Source organism: Doryrhamphus excisus, chromosome 3 (assembly GCF_030265055.1).
Source record: "Doryrhamphus excisus isolate RoL2022-K1 chromosome 3, RoL_Dexc_1.0, whole genome shotgun sequence".
Lineage (NCBI taxonomy): Eukaryota > Metazoa > Chordata > Actinopteri > Syngnathiformes > Syngnathidae > Doryrhamphus > Doryrhamphus excisus.
In genome coordinates this window covers 2,426,549-2,446,811 of record NC_080468.1, presented here as the reverse complement: position 1 = coordinate 2,446,811, position 20,263 = coordinate 2,426,549, and the positions used below count along the sequence as shown (strand labels likewise).

At 40.3% G+C, this 20,263-nt stretch overlaps 3 protein-coding genes across 5 annotated transcripts in view; 2 read left to right on the top strand and 1 right to left on the bottom strand.

Annotated features, from left to right (window-relative positions):
• The first annotated feature begins 1,584 nt into the window (after positions 1–1,584).
• LOC131125833 (neuromedin-U receptor 1-like) lies at positions 1,585–6,889 on the top strand. Its single transcript, XM_058067732.1, has 4 exons — positions 1,585–1,668; positions 3,237–3,927; positions 4,003–4,236; positions 6,002–6,889. The coding sequence occupies exons 2-4, from the start codon at positions 3,246–3,248 to the stop codon at positions 6,352–6,354; spliced, it is 1,269 nt and encodes a 422-aa protein (XP_057923715.1). The 5' UTR covers positions 1,585–1,668; positions 3,237–3,245; the 3' UTR covers positions 6,355–6,889.
• Positions 6,890–11,526: 4,637 nt separating this feature from the next.
• On the bottom strand, positions 11,527–20,192 carry cpdp (CPD photolyase). The gene is made up of 10 exons (XM_058066956.1): positions 19,012–20,192; positions 18,621–18,916; positions 18,381–18,529; positions 17,460–17,642; positions 17,211–17,369; positions 16,502–16,700; positions 14,439–14,591; positions 13,780–13,901; positions 12,817–12,976; positions 11,527–12,743 (listed from the first exon to the last, which is right to left on the bottom strand). The coding sequence occupies exons 1-10, from the start codon at positions 19,032–19,034 to the stop codon at positions 12,595–12,597; spliced, it is 1,593 nt and encodes a 530-aa protein (XP_057922939.1). The 5' UTR covers positions 19,035–20,192; the 3' UTR covers positions 11,527–12,594.
• LOC131125415 (UAP56-interacting factor-like) overlaps positions 19,497–20,263 on the top strand; it is a 2,751-nt gene continuing 1,984 nt past the window's right edge. For all 3 annotated transcript variants that reach the window (XM_058066960.1, XM_058066958.1, XM_058066957.1), the window contains exons 1-3: positions 19,497–19,706; positions 19,825–19,968; positions 20,057–20,193. In XM_058066960.1, the coding sequence (XP_057922943.1) occupies positions 19,631–19,706; positions 19,825–19,968; positions 20,057–20,193 (357 nt within the window). In that variant the 5' untranslated portion in view covers positions 19,497–19,630. The remainder of the gene's footprint in view (positions 19,707–19,824; positions 19,969–20,056; positions 20,194–20,263) is intronic.

Sequence of the window (20,263 nt, the reverse complement as noted above, 5' to 3'; positions counted from 1 at the left end):
GTGCAACAGCATTTTCCCCAGCACACACAACAGGACTCTCCCAAACAATTCACCCAGCCCCTTTTATCCGTGAAGGGCCAACCATAGTTCCCGATGAGAAGGTGAGACAATACGTCGAAAAGGTACCCTATTTACATTTATAACACCCTTCTTTTATGTTAAAAAAGTCTTTCAATAGTATCACACTGAAGTTTGACTTCCTGTATACATTTAAGCACTCGATTACGCATAACAACTTAGATTACCCAACTACCACCCGGTTAATCCCCCCCTCCTCCAGGTGACACTTGGGAGAGTCCAAGACCCCGACCAATCACCTCAAAGAAAGGAGAAACTGATGAGAAATTAGGAACAAAACCAATAACTTCGAAATGAAAAACTAACTAACTAAAGTGGCAATTAAACAACTTAAATAGCAAACAAATATAATTAAAGTACTAACCAGAATATATGTAAATAATAAAATCCAACTATGTACACAAATAGAAACGTGACAGTGTGTAGGTGGGGCATACACCTGATCAGTGAGGGAGGATTGGCAGCTCCCTCACAATTGCTAACAGACAAATTCGTGTTTGTGTAAGTGCCTACGTCTGAAAATGCTAAAAAATGTTAGTACCTTGCATGGTAGCACTAAGTAAATGCGGTTGCTTGCTGGAAATGACTGAAAAACTGCAGCTTTTTAAGTCATCAGACTAAAATTCGAGTCAAGTCATTGATGTCAAAGTCCAAGTTGAGTTCCAAGTCTTGATGATATTATCAAGTCGGGTCCAAAGTCATCCAAATTAGTGCTCTATACCTCTGGTTAGAGTACGCTTCAGTGTGAAAGGGATGAATGACGCTAACCAAGGGTTCACTGTATTTAAGACCAAAGATAACAAAAATATAAAACCTAAAGAAAAGAAAATAGCGACTCAGTGTTGTCTCATGCTAAGTGAAGTTCTGCAGGGTGTTTTTTTCTGTGGGCGGTCTGTATAGAGACAGAGCTAGTGTGAGCAAATAACCTGTTGCCTACACAACCATGGACCCCAACTGATTTGTCAGTACCGATATACCAATTCCGTCTGCTCCTTTGACAAGCCACCTGTAGCATCAGATGCTGATCCATTACATTACAAGTCAGGTCTTAAAACGTGCAAGTCCGAATCAAATGACAATACTGAAAATGACATAATGATCACGTTAGTTGATGATGACACTGATGAAGCTACATTTTTTTCAAGTCATCGGACCAAAGTTGGAACCAAGTCCAATCAATGATGTCAAAGTTGAGTTGAAAGTCATCAACATTGTTGCGTGACTCCAGTCCATACCTGCGATTATTAGATACCCAGGTAACCCCAAGCACGTGCACTAGGGTCAGCATTTGGTTTCTCAGGCACCGAAGCACACACGCTGACGACCTGTAGGCCACTTACTTAAGCTGGCATGGAGGAGATTCGCCTGAACGGATGCAGAGAGAAAGAGAGAGAGAGAGAAAGAGAGAGAGTGAGCGTTGAAATAGTGTAATCTGAAGCAGCCTTGGTACACTGAGGGTCGAAGAGCACGCGCTACACTGTCTGATCCGAACCCATAGGAATATGAAAAGCTTGTTTTTTCTCCCATACCTTCAACTTTTGTTCATTTCACGAAGAACAGAATAATTTCATTGAGGACTACAATCTGCAGGTGTGTTTTTTTAATCTTCTTCTGCATGTTTAATCCAATATGAAAACAATGAAAGTACATGAAGTGCATTTTTAATGTGAAGGCAACATTGTGAAAAAAAGGATTATAAGACATTTCTGTCTTTGTTTTTTTTTTTTAACTGTGACATATTGGAAGTGTTTCCATTGAATTGATAAATGCAGTCTAGTTAACTAAAGGCAGCTTTTGGGACAATCAATGGCCATGGTTGAGAGTGGATTTATTCCAGCAATGTCCAATTCACTAAAAGGACATTTTTGTATGTCACATTAACACAAGGGGTGTTTTCTATTTGAGCATCATTGTAAATTATTCCATCACGTTGCATACATAGACAATACAGATTGATATAACGTGTATCAGAATTGCCTATTATCCTTTTTTACCCATTCAAACTTTCGTCTGGAATGAAGTTGCAAAGGTGTTAATTGTTAGACATTTCTGTAAACACAAGTTGATTGGTATTATTTTTAAAAAAAAGTGTCCGGTCGCTCCAAATGCGCATAACAAAAACATCAAATAACGGCAAATAAAATGTCATGGTACAGGGAAGTTGTAGCTTACACCTTTCCATTTGCTAAACAGAGCAAATCTGTTTAGCATGTAAGGGCATTTAGATCAACAATACTATCTGCCCCAATGGCTGGACGGGACAAAAATGTAAAAAATCATAAATAAATAAAAATAAATAAATACATAAATACATAAATTATATAAAAAAATAAATAAATAAAATAATATTTTGTAGTTCAAAAAGTTCAGTTCCCCTTTAAATAAACATATTTAGTTTTTTCCACTATAACGTACACAAAAAATAAGGTACTATATTATACTCAATTATTATATTATATTCAAAACATAACTATTCTGACGTGATATACGTGATATATCTGTGGTAGAAGAGCTAAAATGAAAGGAAAGGTATACAAAACTGTGGTGAGACCAGCCATGTTGTTTAGTCTAGAGACAGTGCCACTGAGGAAAAGACAGGAAGCAGAACAGGAGGGAGCAGAGATGAGGATGCTGAGGTTCTCATTGGGAGTGACCAGGATGGATAGGATCAGGAACGAGTCCATCAGATGGGCATTACATGTTAGACTGAGACTGACCAAATTCCCATTTATTTTAATTACACATTTTGTAGCCCTGTGAAGGGCTGCATGGCGGTCGAGTGGTTAGCACGCAGACCTCACAGCTAGGAGACCAGGGTTCAATTCCACCCTCGGCCATCTCTGTGTGGAGTTTGCATGTTCTCCCCGTGCATGCGTGAGTTTTCTCCGGGTACTCCGGTTTCCTCTCACATTCCAAATACATGCTAGGTTAATTAGCGACTCCAAATTGTCCATAGGTATGAATGTGAGTGTGAATGGTTGTTTGTCTATATGTGCCCTGTGATTGGCTGGCGACCAGTCCAGGGTGTAGCCCTCGCCTCTCACCCAAAGACAGCTGGGATAGGCTCCAGCACCCCACGCGACCCTCAAAAGGAATAATCTGTGTATATACACGTTTAAAAACATACTGTCTAATCCTTATATTGTTATTTTTGGAAGACAGGAGTGATGCCGCAGCTAAACTGCTCCCGTGCAAGTCTTTTCGGTAGCGACGTCTCCAGCGATATAGGGTGCAAAGATGCAGCTTTGCTTTGTGGTATGAACATCTCCTGGTTGCTGGAGAACGCCACCGAGCAGGAAGTGGATGAAATGTGCTTGAGCGAGGAGGAATATCTTGCCAGGCAACTCGGACCGCCGAGGTCCCCTCTGTTCCTTCCCGTCTGTGTCACCTACCTGATCATCTTCTTGGTGGGCGTTCTGGGTAATTCCCTCACCTGTGCGGTCATCTTGCGCTACAAGGTGATGCAGACGCCAACCAACTACTACCTGTTGAGCCTCGCCGTGTCGGACCTGCTGGTGCTGCTGCTGGGCATGCCTCTGGAGCTCTACGAGATGTGGCAGAACTATCCCTTCCTGCTTGGGGAGGGGGGATGCAATTTCAAAATCTTTCTGTTTGAGACCGTCTGCTTCGCCTCCATCCTTAACGTCACGGCGCTCAGCGTGGAACGCTACCTGGCCGTCGTGCACCCGCTCAAGGTCAAACACATGGCAACATCCTCCCACGTCAAGAAGGTCGTCTTCATGCTGTGGTTGCTCTCCATGCTGTGTTCTGTTCCCAACACCAGCCTGCACGGGATTGTGGTGCTGCCTCCGAGGTTCGGACGACACTTCCCGCGTTCTGCTATCTGCCGTACGTATAGAACTTCTCTAAAATCATATCTTCTACCATCCATTGTATCCCTCATTGTTACTTCTCAATCCCCAGATTTGGTCAAGCCCAAATGGATGTACAACCTAATCATCTTGATTTCCACGCTGGCCTTCTTTATCCTTCCCATGCTGATTATTAGCATCCTCTACTTACTTATCGGGTTTGAGCTGCATAAGGAGAGAGTGGCGACGACCGTGGATGATCGGTGCAGCTTTGGACCAGAAACCCTCAGCAGAGCTCACAGGCAGAAGATGAATGAACGCAACTTTCAAGTCACCAAAATGCTGTGTAGGTCATTTTTGCATCCGTGTTTTCCATTCAAAACCCAACTGACTGATTTTCGTCACAAAATCACTTTTTTTTAATGGCACATCAACTGTACTTTTCTAGTCTAAGCAAGTTAAACCTCTCAGACCCTCATCGGGGGTCCCGGCAGGACCAGAAAACAAGAGGTCTATTTTCTGCGTTTTTTAAATTGCTTACATACATCCAACTATTGTTGCAGCACCAGCTGGAGAATTTCCCTGCTGACTGAAGCCACTTTCACAAATTGCATCATTTATCTCAGGTTGATGTTCTGAGTGACAAGCAAAAACATGGAAAGGGAGCTGACCAGGAATTTGCATCTTAAGACACGCAGACGAGGCAATATTTGTGTGAAAGACACTTTTAGGCTAAAGATCCACACTGCGCTGATCAAATGGAGGATTATTTCAAATTAACAATGTAGAGTCAGACCACCAGTGAAAAACATTACTACAACAATACTATCTGCCCCAATGGCTGGACGGGACAAAAAATAAAATAAAATAAAATAAAATTGTGTAGTTCAAAAAAAAGTGCAGTTCCCCTTTAAATAAACATATTTAGTTTTTTCCACTATAACATACACAAAAAATAAGGTAGTAAAGAAATGTGTTTAATTATGTTCAAAAAATAACTATTCTGACTTGTATACATTTTTTTATATTACGTGATATATCTGTGATAGAACAACTAAAATGAAAGGAAAGGTATACAAAACTGTGGTGACACCAGCCATGTTGTTTGGTCTAGAGCAGGGGTCAGCAACCTACGGCTCCAGAGCCGCATGTGGCTCTTCAGCCTCTTTGTTGTGGCTCCCTTTGCAATGCTCAAATATTTGTTTTAACACCCGAATGAGGAAAATATGCATCTTTGTAATGACTTTTGAAATAAATCTGACTTTCTGTGAGGCCATATACTAGCAAGAGTACTTGATCAACTCTGAACTACTTTGATACCCCAAAATTCCCTCCAAATCTGGCAGTCAATCAAAATCTTGGGAGACTCGCAATTTGCTCTGGATGTGAGCATGTTGCTACACATTTCTTGCACGTGGAGAACATGCAAACTCCACACAGAGATGGCAGAGGGTGGGATTGAACTCGGGTCTCCTCACTGTGAGGTCTGCGTGCTACCCACTCGACCGCTATGCAGCCCCTATATTCTGCTGTTAAATTATGTTTCGAGGCTCCATTCTATTTTTCTTCAGTGAGCGAGGGAGTAAAATGGCTCTTTTGACAGTAAAGGTTGCCGACCCCTGGTCTAGAGACAGTGCCACTGAGGAAAAGACAGGAAGCAGAACAGGAGGGAGCAGAGATGAGGATGCTGAGGTTCTCATTGGGAGTGACCAGGATGGATAGGATCAGGAACAAGTACATCAGATGGGCATTACATGTTAGCCTGAGACTGATAGACCGATGCTTGCAGTCCCCAAATTGCCATTTATTTTAATTACACATTTTGTAGCCATGTGAAGGGCTGCATGGCGGTCGAGTGGTTAGCATGCAGACCTCACAGCTAGGAGACCAGGGTTCAATTCCACCCTTAGCCATCTCTGTGTGAAGTTTGCATGAAAAAGCACGAGTAATTGAGACACCCCTCACTCACGGTGCAACCAAAATGACTGATCCACTGTAATCCTCTTCTCCTATTTTTATTAAGCATTCATGCAGCAGCATTCCGACCCAGCGGGAACATCTTTGGCAACATTTTGCCATTTATGATCCTTTCCTCTTTCTTTTCTATACAGGTGTGTTGGTGATAGTGTTCGGCCTCTGCTGGGCCCCCTTCCACGTGGACCGTCTGATGTGGAGCTTTATGGACACGTCCATTGAACAGCACATCAAGATTTTCGAACACGTTCACATTGTCTCCGGTGTCTTCTTCTACTTGAGCTCCGCCATCAACCCCATCCTCTACAACCTCATGTCCACCCGTTTCCGTGAAATGTTCAGTCACATCACTTGCTACAGAAACAGATGTCCGCTACGCTCGGGCGTGGAGATGACGCAGCGCAGCAACTTGAGTCAGAAAACACAGAGCAGCTCCAAATGGACTCAAAGTTCAGTGCTGAAGCAAACGATATTGAATAAGGAAGGCTGAATCGCCATTGGAAGAACATTGGTCAATGTTTTATTCATCCATTCAACATCATCCACGGTGCATTCAGTGCATGGGTGAAAATGATCAAAAGCACCAGTTATGACCTTGACATGAGCAGGATAGGATGAGCTGTCGCGCTAATGGGTAATGAATGATGCTAAAGGAATACAGTAGAGAATGTACATAAAAGATTTTACATAAAACGTACTTTACTGCGTGTACTGTAATTCTACCAAGGAACTACAACTTCAGAAAGACTGAATAGTATTGGATGGAAGCAGTAATTCTAGAGGGGATGAGAAGATGAGGAGATAACGACTTATGCGGCCACTGGTGGGAGAAGAGATTAACATACAAATGATAGAAAACCATTTTAATGCATTGGAAGAATCATCCATGAATTGTCATGAAATTAAGTCACTTGTGATGGACTGAGAGTAACGACTGCATATGCTGCATAAATGTGCGTCCACAGCGCAAGCCTGTTTTTGGGTTCATCTGGGGTATTTTCTGGAAATATAATTGAACAAGAAAATCAGCAGTAATTTTACAAGAATAAAGGTAAACTTGTTAATAATCTAACTAGAAAAAAAAGTCATAAATTTACCACAATAATGTCGTAATGACAGAAGGAAAAGTTACATAATTTTAGCAGAATAAATTTGAATTATTACAGATTTTTTTAAAATCAGAAATTTATGAGAAACACACAAAACAACAAATGAAGTTGTAATTTTGGACATTTTGATTGGCGGACAAAGTTACATATTACTTTAATATTAGGCTATGTTTATGTTATGAGAAAAAAGTCAAAATGTGAATAAAATTGTAGTTTATAAGAGAGAAATTAATTAATTTAATTAATAGTTGGAAAAAAATGTTGAAAAAACAGGAAATCAAAAAACATTGCTAAAATCTTAGTACATCAAAAAAAAGTCACAATTTTGAAATACTACTTAAGTATGTCACATTATGATGAGAAATATAAAATAAAGTTGTAATTTTTGGACAATTATATTGGGGAAAAGTTATGAAATTGTGGAAATAAATTCCAAATATTATGAAAAAAATTACAGTGATTATTTAAGAAGAATGTTTGGAATGTTAAAACAACAACAAAAACGGAAAAAAATGCTTCCAAAAGTAGTGACATTTTTCTTGGTTTTGGTTACTAATAAAGAAAAGTTAAGCTTAGTTTGACATCAAATGTTTTGTTTTTATTTCATGAAATTTCATGAAAGGTAGCAGAAGACGACCAGGCAGATCATTATAAGCAGCTGGTGGCAAAACCGAAGTCCTACAAAGTCCTTGGCTGCGATATAATAACATTAACAATGAACCTTCTTAGCAAATCTACAGTATATGAATTGGTTTGGACACCCCTGCTGTGTATTCCATGAGACATAAGATTCCAGGTTTTCCAGGTCAAGCTCCGTGGAACTGCACATTAGCATGGGCACACAATTCCAAACATTATGAATAATATGAGGTCAATGAAGTGCCATCCAATTCTTGCCGTTTGCTGATGCTGTACATATTTGTTGTATTTTGTATACAGTGGAACCTCAGTTAGCGTACATCCTGGCAAAAATGTTGCCTCGGTTTGCATTCATTTTCCACTTGGAGTACAATGTGATGTGTTGTGTCATGTACTAATTAATACACTCTGTGAGTCCAAATGTGTTTCAGGAAGTGATTTCTGTTGCTCATCTATGATGTCATCAGCAGCTGGTTGTGTAGTTCTTTGCTAAGTAACACAGTTACACCACAAGTCGCTGCTTTTCTTACTCATAATAAGCCACAATGGAACCAAAGAATGTTGCAAGTTGAGGTATTTTGATGAAGACGTAATGCATGGGTGTCGGAATTAATCTCACTGCCACATTGGTGTCTTTGGAATTGTTTTCTGCATGTAAATCTATAATCATAGAACTATAAAAAAAAAAAAACGTGTTTTGTGTTCATATTTTGGACTTCCTGGAACAGATTAATTGGATTGACATTATTTCTTATGTGAAAAATTGCACAATAGTTTACAATAAGGTAGACAAAATGACTGTAGTTAATGAGGAACGAACCTACGTAACACTAATCGCGACTCATTCCCTCAGTAACTGTATTTTTGTGTATCGTATTGTAAAGAAAAATTATTTTGTAATATTTTGGACCTCCTGGAAGAGATTAATTATGTTCACCGTACTTGAGTCATAATTTGTGCAACCACATGCCTGTATTGTGGAATTGTATATTGTTTTTGTACTTTGCATATTGCATATATTGATGATAATTCTTGTTCATTTGTGTATAATTTATCAAATTATCTTTAATATAAATATGTGTCTTTGTGTAATTCCAATGGAGGATCTGCAGCAGTACTATTGTATGGAAGCACGGTTGCTCTCTTACAATTCATGACCTCGTTCTTCCAGAAACAATAACATCAGATGAGATATTGTCCCTTTGTTTTGGAAAGGATTTCTGCTTTAATGAGACTTTGGACTTATTTTCATTTTCACAGTCCCACCACCTCCAGGACAGAAATGCCTCCCGCACCAAACAAATAAAAAAAAAATAGTAATATGAGTTAATTAAAATCAGATCTTTCCACAGCTAATTAGAATCGGACTTAGAATATAAAAACAGGATGGGAAACAAGATGGTGAGAACAGCTATCACCGCGCTGCATATCTACAAATGGATCCTGTTGCTATCACAGAACGTCCTATTTATCGACGAGCTCCACAAATGGACTCAATCACCAGGCTGCATGGTTGCTAATGGCCCCTGTGACACTTTTGATACGACAATATGGGGCTAAGTGTCTCACTTCATGTTGAAAAGATGAAAAGAATGTACTTTGAAATTCAAATGGGCCTCCTAAGATGCAAAACGGTCAAAATCTCGACGGATGCTATTAGTTTCACAATTGTGTTGCTGCTGTTGGGGGAAGAAAAAAACGTTTCACCTGCATCACGCAGACGGTTTTCACTCCCAACCTTTTTAGGAGTTACTGTTATGGGAAATGTAAAAACTTAGCCATCATAATCAGTGCAGGAGCAAACTCAAATGTCACCTCGATTAAAGAGGAAGATGATGAGAGATACAACAGGATAGAATTCCCTTGGGAAGGATGTCACATGTTTAATAATGAGATGCTTTATATCTTCGGGCAGTTCATTCATTCATTCATTTTCTACTGCTTTTCCTCACAAGGGTCGCGTGAGGGGGTGCTGGAGCCTATCCCAGCTGTCTTCGGGCGAGAGGCAGTGTGAGTGTGACTGTGCGACAACTCACACAGCTAATGTTAACAGACAGAACATCTCAGAACAATGCATTCTATTTGCTTATGATGTAACAGGTCCAGTAGGGGCGGAAAAAAAACATAACCTCATAATTTCGTCACACTCATCTTTGCAGAATTGTTGTAATTCAGTCACATTGGAGCATCTCAATAGGATTCAGGTGAGGACTTTAAGTAGACCACTCCAAAGTCAGTGTTAAAATATAATTAATTGAGATCTATCAGTCTAGAAAAGGTTTCTAAAGCTTTGGGACTCCAGCTAATTACAGTGAGAGCCATTATTCACAAATGGCAAAAACACACGGAACCGTCCCCAGGAGTGGTGATCCAGCCAACCAAAATGACCCCAAAAGTGCAGTGACAACTCATCCAAGAGGTCACAAAAGACCCCTCAACAACATTAAAAGAGGACTCACTTACCTCAAGATTGCCAACTAGTGGCCTGGCATGCACATAACAGTGTTTTTAGCTGGTGGGCTAGCACAAGTGTAGTCGAGCCAGTCGAGGCGCTTATTTATTCCAACTGATGAACTTTGCTGCAAGAAAAATTCAGAAAAGCAATGATGTCTCAAAACAGATATCATGCCGTCATAAATATTGACATGCTGCTGTCAACCCCTACGAGGCATACCCGCGCGGTACTTGAGGAATGTTATGATACGCTCATTAAAATCCAGTTTGCCATTTCAGTCCACAAGCGATTTATGAAGATATTGTCATCTCAAGTTTTGCAGCTTGAGGTTATTCCAAGGTAAAGGACTTCATATCGTCACTTTAATATGCAACCAAAGGCCTACTGTGCATTGTTGCTGCTAATTAGTGCAAACATATTTTTCCACACAGAAGAGCCCACAGTAAGTTTGTTTGTATTATAATTATTTGTGAAATGGCAGTGTGTTGCTTGCTCAAGGTTTTTTTTTCCCCCAAATAGTGTAGTTAATTAAGACAGGGATGGTTGTATAATGAAATTAAAGTATAGTAAAAGTAGATGCAAATCACATTAAATGGTATCTCTGCATGCAATTCCTTAAGTTCAGCTACTTTTTTTTTTGCTAAAACAAAATAACAAGTATGTAGTCAACAATAAACTGTAGTCAACAATAAAGATTATGGAATTTTTATTATTATTATTATTTAGAAAGAGTAAAATGGGTATATAGTTACGAGCTAATATACCATATTTTCTGGACTATAAGTCGCTCCGGAGTATAAGTCGCACAAGGCAAAAAATGCATAATTAGGTAGAAAAAAAAAACATACTTAAGTCGCATTTTTTGCGGGTAATTTATTTTACAAACTACTTGACCAAAACAGACATTACGTCCTCTTGGAAGGCAAGTTCTAACAATAATAAAATAATAGAGAACAGGCTAACACAATGGTTATTCAGCTACACAAAAAATAAACATGAACAGAAAAGATGTCCAGTATTTATGTAACAAACAGTTTTTTCATTTATAAGTCGCTCTGGAGTATAAGTCGCAGGAACAGCCAACCTATGAAAAAAAGTGCGACTTCAAGTCCGGAAAATATAGTATATATTGGGGTGCAACGATACACAAAATTGTTGCACAGTTGGATACATTTGTGCGCCGGTTACAAACCCAATTCCAAACTACAAATAAAGTGCCATAACAGCACCATAAAATAGGAAAAACTAAGAAACAAAAGGTTATCTTAACTCTATGTCTTTTAGCAACATATTCGGCTGTCATAGAAACGTATATGACAGGACCGTTATAAAAATACAGCCATTAAATGATAGGAAGGAGGAAGAATGACACTATCACCAAAAGTATTATTTTGATACCACTATGAATCAAACCACTCCTTAACATTTAACTTCTAAGCATGCACAGCAGAAAATGAGGTAGGGATAGCATTTAATAACATTACATTAAAAAAAAAACATAATTTTGTGTTGAAACAAATGTCAAATACAAGTTCTAAAAGGCATGAAAATGTATTTTTTGTATCATTTGTATCATACAATTTCTTGTATTGCTGCACCCTTGCTGACACTTATAAGAACATCTAGTCTGACAAACATATCAAAATGTTCTGTAACATCTAATCATCAACAAGCTGGAAAATAAGGAAGTAAGGCCATGTCCACAAGAACGCGGATAGTTTCAAAAACACACTTTTCCACCTCACTGGTGTAAAAAAAAAAAAAAAAAAAAAAATCCTCCATCCACACAAGCACAGTTTAATTGGTTCCAGACCAAACCATACAATACAAATACAATTTTTAACATTTTAGAGCCCTCCGGACATGAACTAACACCCCTATATTGACCTTTACACTTGTATTACCCTCAACAGTATATACTGTATAATCATAGAAAATAAGCAATTTAAGACCTAAATAAAACTTGTGCTTGTGCTAGCCCATGTTATTATTTTGTTTATTATGTGTGTGTGTGTGTGTGTGTGTGTGTGTGTGTGTATTATATATTATTGTGCCTGTTGTGAGAACATTTAAACCTGTAATAAAGCCTGTTGTTGAGGCCATCAACAAACAAATGTAGATTACTACATTCACAATTGGAATCCTTCTTTTTGTATTAGTATATATTAGTTTATTCAGCCTTTTATATGCTTGAAAATGCTTAATAATAGGCTGTATTCAACCACAAAACTGCATGTATGGATGGATGTATTAATGTTTGAAAAACCATGATAGAGTGAAACCGTGAAATTCGAACCACGTTGTGGCGAGGGACAACTGTGGTGAGATACTAGAAGTACAATGACGTGTACATTGTCATTAAGACTTATTTCCAAAAGTCAAAAACTCTCGTGTGTGTGTGGATGAGAGACTAAAACACATTCCAAAGTGTTTTTAAAATGCCCACATTCCTGTGGACATGGCCTACACCTCCCCCGAGTTGATATGTTGACTAAGAGCTTACAAAAAAAAACAAACATCCCACTTTTCAAAGATCTTTGGGACAGTACTTCTTCTCAAACCGGGCCACATCAAACTTGCGAAGGCAGCCTTTGTAGTTCATGTAACGGATCTTCCCAAAAACTGGTCTCTCTGCCCAGCCCTGGTCATGGATACCGCAAATAGACCACATACAACCTAAAGAGACAGTTGAGGGGTGAATTCCCTGGTGGCTCCCTGACATGTACGGACGGGTACAACTGTGTCTTACCAACAAAGCCGTTGGGATCCTGGCCGTCAAGCGAATAGCGATCATTGAGGTACAGAGCGATGGAGAGTGCCTCCTCTGGAGAAGACGTCCACTCGAGAATCTTTTTGGCCCAGTACATTCTCAGGAAACCGTGCATCTTCCCCTCAGAGACCATCTGATACTGATGAGTTGAAATATATATTTGTATATATAATATGACTGACATAAAACACAACCCTCTAGTCCAGAGGTAGGGAACCTATGGCTCGGGAGCCAGGTAGGGCTCTTTTGATGACTGTATCTGGCTCTCAAGCATTTCTTACCCCAATAAAAATGTATTTTTGCTAACATTTTAAAGTAAACCATCACAGAAATCACTGTTAAAAATAATATTCAAAATCAACAACTTTCTTATGCATTTTAATTCGTCCATCTATATTCTGCTGCAATACGGCCGACCATATCTATCTTTCCTGATGATATTTTCCATGTCAAACACCAAAACTCGATTATTACTGGGTAATGCTGTAGTCTACCTCGGTCATTGAGATGTCAACATGTAAATATAAACTTTTCTCCTTTAGTCAAATAGTCACCTAGCTAAAGCTGCAGAACCAAGCCTTCTGGTGAAGATGGCCAAAAGAATGAAATACGTGTACCGAATACGGTTCAAAACTATGCAGCAGCAGAAGTTGCATTAATGGCAACAAGTATTAGATTTATTATTAGACACTGCGCTGCTCACGAAAGTATGCTGGCCACACCCCCTTGGCGTGGGGTAGTGTGCCTGGTCTACGTAATTAGAGCCCATTATATCTAAAACTGTTGGTCTTACATAAAAATGCACACATTTTATTGCATTCAAAATGTATATGGCTCTCACAGATACACATTTTAAAATATCTGGCCTTCATGGCTCTCTTAGCCAAAAAGGTTCCCGACCCCTGCTCTAGTCTATTGTATGTATGTGGCTTAATGTTGTACCTGAGCTGCGTTCCACAGCTTATCGTGCGTCTTGGCTTTCTCCAGTTGACCTCGACTGTACAAATATGGCCTCTTGTCTTTAGAGTGATCTTTCAAGGTCTTTTGAGCCCACTCATAAGCACCTGGAAGCATATGGTATACAAACAAGATGAATCAAGGAGAACAATGGCCACAATGATTTGAGCAATCACTTTACATGTGTACTGCAGTCATTCACCTTCATCTATAAACTGTACAGTCGTCCATTGTTTATGGGGGTTAAGTGGGCCTAGACACCCTAGACTGGTCGCCAGCCAATCACAGGGCACATATAGACAAACAACCATTCACACTCACATTCATACCTATGGACAATTTGGAGTCGCCAATTAACCTAGCATGTTTTTGGAATGTGGGAGGAAACCGGAGTACCCGGAGAAAACCCACGCATGCACGGGGAGAACATGCAAACTCCACACAGAGATGGCCGAGGGTGGAATCGAACTCTAACACGCTAACCACTCAACCACCATGCAGAGTTTTGTGATTTACACCATGAAAACCGAAGTCGTGAACATTGACATGAGTCCGACTTACAGTTACACTTACAGACCAATTTTTTTCAATATTTGTCCTTCATTTGACAAAAAAAAAAAAATCAACGTCATATCTCAACTGACCTTCCACGTTGTCGTAGTTCTTGTTGTAGAAACAGAAGTTGTCGGTCAGCTCTCGGCGCACCACCAGCTCTTCTATGAACGGTGCGACCGATTCGCTGGCGTTCTTGCCACACTTCTTGACTTCCAGCGCCGCACGCTGGGCAGACAGGTGTCCTGATGTGACGGTTGACAAGGTTGGGACTTGACCAGGATTGAAGATAACTTGATAACTTGCAATGAGCACAAGTTGGTTTCAGCTTGAGATCACCAACAGATTTTTCCTTTAGGATTTTTTTTTTGGGTAGACAGCAGAATTCATGGTTCCATTTATCAAGTCTTCCAGGTCCTGAAGCAGCAAAACAGCCCCAGACCATCACACTACCACCACTATGTTTTACTGTTGGTACTAAGTACTTTTTCTGAAATGCGGTGCTACTTTTACGCCAGATTTAAAGGGTTTTGGTCTTGGAACGCCGCCATGCAAGCCCATTTTGCCCAGTCTCTTTCTTATGGTGAGTCACGAACACTGACCTTAACTGAGGAAAGTGAGGCCTGCAGTTCTTTGGATGTTGTGGGGTCTTTTGTGACCTCTTGTATGAGTTGTTGCTGCGCTCTCGGGGTCATTTTAGTTGGCCGGCCACTTACGGGACTTTTCACCACTCTTTCATGTTTTCGCCATTTGTGGATAATGGCTCTCACTGTGGTTGGCTGGAGTCCTAAAGCTTTAGAAATTGCTTATAGACCTCAATTACTTTCTTTTGGGGGAATAGGGGCCAATCAGGTTTTCACACATGGCCATGTAAGCTTGTGTTTTTTTAAGTTTCATGTATAAACTGCATTTTGTGTTCAGCTGTGTTGTCAGTCACTAATATTAAAATTTATTTCATGATCTGAAACATTTAAGTGTGACAAACATGCAAAAAAAAGAGAAAAATCAGGATGACTTTCGCACACCACATCTATGTATGCCAGTGGCAAAGACTCGCATTTCTTCATGGGACGCTGTTAAGATCAATGTCTCCCTGAAGAAATCAATAAAATGCCACTGTGACAAAAACCATCCAGTGGTTAAAGGAAAAGAGGCAGTGATGTGAAATTGCTGCACTGCAGCGTTATAGATTGAGGTGTCGTAGAGTGACCAGAACAGTGACAAAGCGGCGAGATTCATTTATAGAATGTGTTCATTTTGAATGCATTGAATTGAATGGGAAAAACCACTTGCTTTTTGAAGGCACTTGAAACTCTCTTAAGGTACTGTTGTTGAGCTTTGAAGCAGTGGAAAACAGACTTGGACGTTATACCCTCCAAGAATTAAGAAATACAACTCTGGTACTTCAATCCATTTTCACGTGACATTATACATAGTCAGATTCTGCAAATCTCATGAAGGGATTAATTTAATGCTAGGGTTGGGTATACTTTACATATTCTCTGATACCATGGTCAAATCTGATCACTTGAAATGGTGCCAGTACTTATCCAGCTATCCCTCCTCGGCTCCAACTTGTACTTTTTTCACCACAAAATGGAAGAACACCGCCACATATTAAAGTTTGTTTAAGATTTTGTGCGCACAGGCTACATCCATTTGTCAATTACTGGCCCAAATTGTCAATTGATGTATTGCAACAATAAATGTAAGGATATTACCTTTCAAAGAACAGCTCTAATACTCAAAATATGCATATACAAATATACAAACATATCACAATATGACTTTAAGATGGAAAAACACAAAATTTTAAAGGATTCTTATTGCGGCTGAGCAACGTATTAAATGGGGAGCTGCAATGACGTCGTCCCCTCTTTTAGCTTTGGGCTCCTCGGGCGGACAGAAGCACCATTGCAGACATTTTCTATGTTCTACTCCCATTAAATGGCTGTCTCAAATGCAAATTATGGGAAAACTTTAAATGTAGACTTTAAAAGTTGAATTTACAGTAATACGTTTTATGACGGTGACAGCTTGACCCCAGAACAGATTCATTCACTGTGGCAAAACGGACTGCATCGGACACAGGAGGTGTAGTTCAAACCATGAAGAGACATGTGTGTAGGCCTGAGTGTGCAAGTGTTTTACTAACCAAAGTGGATCCAGGGGGAGAGTTGGCTGAGTGCAGCAGCATTTGGATCGTTGCGGTGAGTGCCAAACAGTTTGAGGCGAACATCGATGAAGGACTCCAACATGGCCATCCCTGCCTTGGGGCCTGGCTGGGCCCACTCTGGCTCGCCCACTGTTCTGTCCACCTGCAGGGAGGCCAGGGTTTTGGCCCAGTCTACTGGCTGGGAAAAAGCATTCTGGTGATTAAGAACGAATGCAAAGAACACAGTACTGCTTGTGTAATAGTTGATGTACTGCCTCGGGACTAATGTGCAACTGTGGGCTCCTAACTAACTTTTGCTTTTGGTTTTATAAACATGACAAGACCATTAAAAACTGAGCTAGCAGGAAATCAATTTGTCCAATTTCTTATTTACTCGTATTACATCTACTATATTGGGTAATACTAATGTAATGGTGACTAAAGGGGTGTTATTTCATATGTAGAAGGTTCCAATAATGTTAAAACCTGTATTTAGAACATTCTAAACAGATTATCTATACTTTAACTACAAACAATCTCAATCTATATCCTATTCACATACCATTGTTGGATCTGGAACCGATTACGGTATATCAGACAAGACGGGCAAAATGGACTATATCTGAAATGTCTACTGCAGCATTTTACAACCCCCCCCCAGTAAATAATGTCTCAAAATTCCCCCAAAATCATATGAGGTTCAACTTACTTTGGCGGTTTTTGTAGCTGTGTGGGGGTGCTTCTCAACCAGGGGAAAATCAGTAAGGAACTCCGGCAAGAGTTTAGTGATTTTGCCCCTAATTGTCCTGGCAGCATATTCAAGTTTTGGAGACGCTACCCAGCATGGAACAATATTATGGCCATCAACCTGTAAACCCCAATTAAGCATCCAATGAATATGACAACTTTGACGAACAGATCGATGACAAGATTGATCTTCAAGCTATATTGTACTTACCTGAAGGAGAGGAACATCATCTGGGAGACTCTCTTTAACGTCCTCCAAGCACTTAATAGGCTCCCTGAGGGGTGAAAAGTCGGTCACAACCGCCCCAAAGCTGTGGTCAGACACAAAGCCGGGTAGCACTTTCCCTGCAGAACCGTGCAGCAGATGGAACTGGATGTCTAAGGATTTGCATTCCTATTTGATGAGAAGAATGAACAGACGAATGTTTTGTGGTTGACTACAGCCGATTATTAGTCAGATAATATGCATGCTTCAACACATTTTACACAAAAAATGCATTGAAATACTCATGATATGTGATCTTCTCCACTGTGGTCACATTACGTCATTACGAAGGGACAATAAACACAACAACAAACTGTGTGTGAGCCTATTTCATGTCTTCATTTGGATTATTATGTCTCCTATGGGCTGCACGGCGGTCAAGTGGTTAGTGTGTAGACCTCACAGCTAGGAGACCCGGGTTCAATCCCACCCTCGGCCATCTCTGTGTGGAGTTGGCCCACGGTTTGCATGTTCTCCACCTGCAAACCGTGGGTTTTCTCCGGGTACTTCGGTTTCCTCCCACATTCCAAAAACATGCTAGGTTAATTGGCGACCACAAATTGTCCATCGCTATGAATGTGAGTGTGAATGGTTGTTTGTCTATATGTGCCCTGTGATTGGCTGGCGACCAGTCCACACTTGACCGAAGACAACGGTAGAAAATGAATGAATGAATGAATGAATGAATGTCGTCTATGCTGGGTGATTCAAGTGTAAAAGTGACTATAGGGGTGTTATTTCCTGTCTATAAGGCTCTAATGCTGTTATTTAGAAGGTTGCATTTCGATTATTTCCATTTTCACTTCAAAATCCCCCCATATCTTGTTGTACTTGGTTCTACCCTATCATGTTTGTGTGTGTGTGTACCTTTTCAACTTCTTCTAGACCTTTCACCATAAAGCCGTAGTGTCTCAGGGTGGACAGCTCCGATTTGGGGGCAAACAAGCAGAAACAAATGTGCAAAGGCAAGCTGTCCTTCTTTGCAAGGTGCTGGGCATGGATCAATGCCCAGTTATCTAAAAACAAAGATCGGGAAACATCACAATATTATTATTATTTTTTTGGAATTACATTTAACATTATCACTGATGATATTCATGCAGTAACCTTGTACTCTCTGTTCCCTCAGCATCCAATACAGAACACCCTTTGAGTCCTGTTTTGTCTGCCTGGTGTCTGATATAAACCGAATACGATTCTTGTTGACTTCCGTGTCCCTGTTGTTGGACCTCTGGACTTGGACATGGTCCTGCAGCCACCCTGCTGGTTTCTCGCCTTTCTCCCCTTTGATAGGAGCCACCTTCTGCTGCTTAGCACTTGGCGCTGCACAAACCGAAGAGGTTGCTTTGCGCTTTTTCTCTGACATGACGGTTCTTCTGGCGAACGAGGAAAATGAACTTGACCTATGGAAAACGGCAACAAAACAACACAACAAACCACAATTATAAGACAACGCAATTGACTTCCATTCAAAAATATGGCAGTACAACTTACTTACCTTCTTGTAAAAGAATGCAACATACACGGTATAAAGCTTCCGGAAAAAAATGTCAAAAGCCAGCAAGAAATGACATGAGTTTGATTTAAGTTGAATGAAATAACGAGAAAGTCAGAAAATGTCAGAACGCTCACGATGGTAGTGATGTTTTACGTTTACACAACCAGTTACGAGAGCATGTTGATGATATGCTTTTGTAACAAAATGGACGTGTTCCATTTAGCTATCTATGACACCTCGTTTCCTTCATGACAAAAGAACTACCCGATCTTCTTTCCAACACGTCTATATACCAATATTACAACATTATGATGCATAACTATATGTATATTTTATACAAACCATCACAACCGTGAAAAATTAAAAACAGTAACAGTTACTAAACCGTAACTCAGGCTGAAACTGGATGAGCTGAATGGAACGCCGCCATATCCACAGGCACACCCACTAACTGACTACCAGCATGCAAAGATGAAATACATTACCCACAATGCAACAATTACGACTCGCGCATGCGTAAAAGTAATAATAAGGGAGGGTCGTGCGACAATTTTGCTTAAAAAGGAAGAAACGAGTTTTAAACTAGCATTTTTTTTAGTCACTTGTGCTATCTGTCGGAATGAACGGACGTAATTTTACACCTGGTGGAAGGAAAAAACCCGCGGTTATGCCCGATAAGGTGGACATGTCCCTCGGTGAGGTATCCGTCATGTCGTTAGCATTAGCTTGAAGTGAACCACTATCAGGTTTCTGTCAGCCATTGATGTGAGTTAGTTGCATTTGGGGTCTCAATCCTCGTTTAACTCTTGACAGATGACATAATTCGTTTGAATAAAAAAGAGCAGCAGATAAAAAGGAGAAGAGCCAACACGAATCAACGACCAGCCTGGAAGAAAGGTCCTCTATCGCAAGGAAAGAGAGTTTGGTCCAGCAATGGTGTCCCGCAGGTCCTAAGGGGTAACACAAAAGTTAACATAACAGTATGGAACTTTAGTTTGTGTCGTTGTCAAAACGCCCCCTATAACTGTCATTTAACTCTGAACAGGCGGGGTATTCAGAGGAGGAACACCTAAACTTGGGACAGGAACGCTTCCGGTCATGGCGGGTGTACGGCGAGGTCAAGGGGTCATCACGGGGCTGGCAGCACGCAGGACTGCAGCCTTCTTCAGGCGGCCCAGTCAGGTGACTTCCTGCATGGAATGGGGCTGTTTGCGTGCAAGTGTTAGAATCCCAAACAGAAAATCTTCATCTT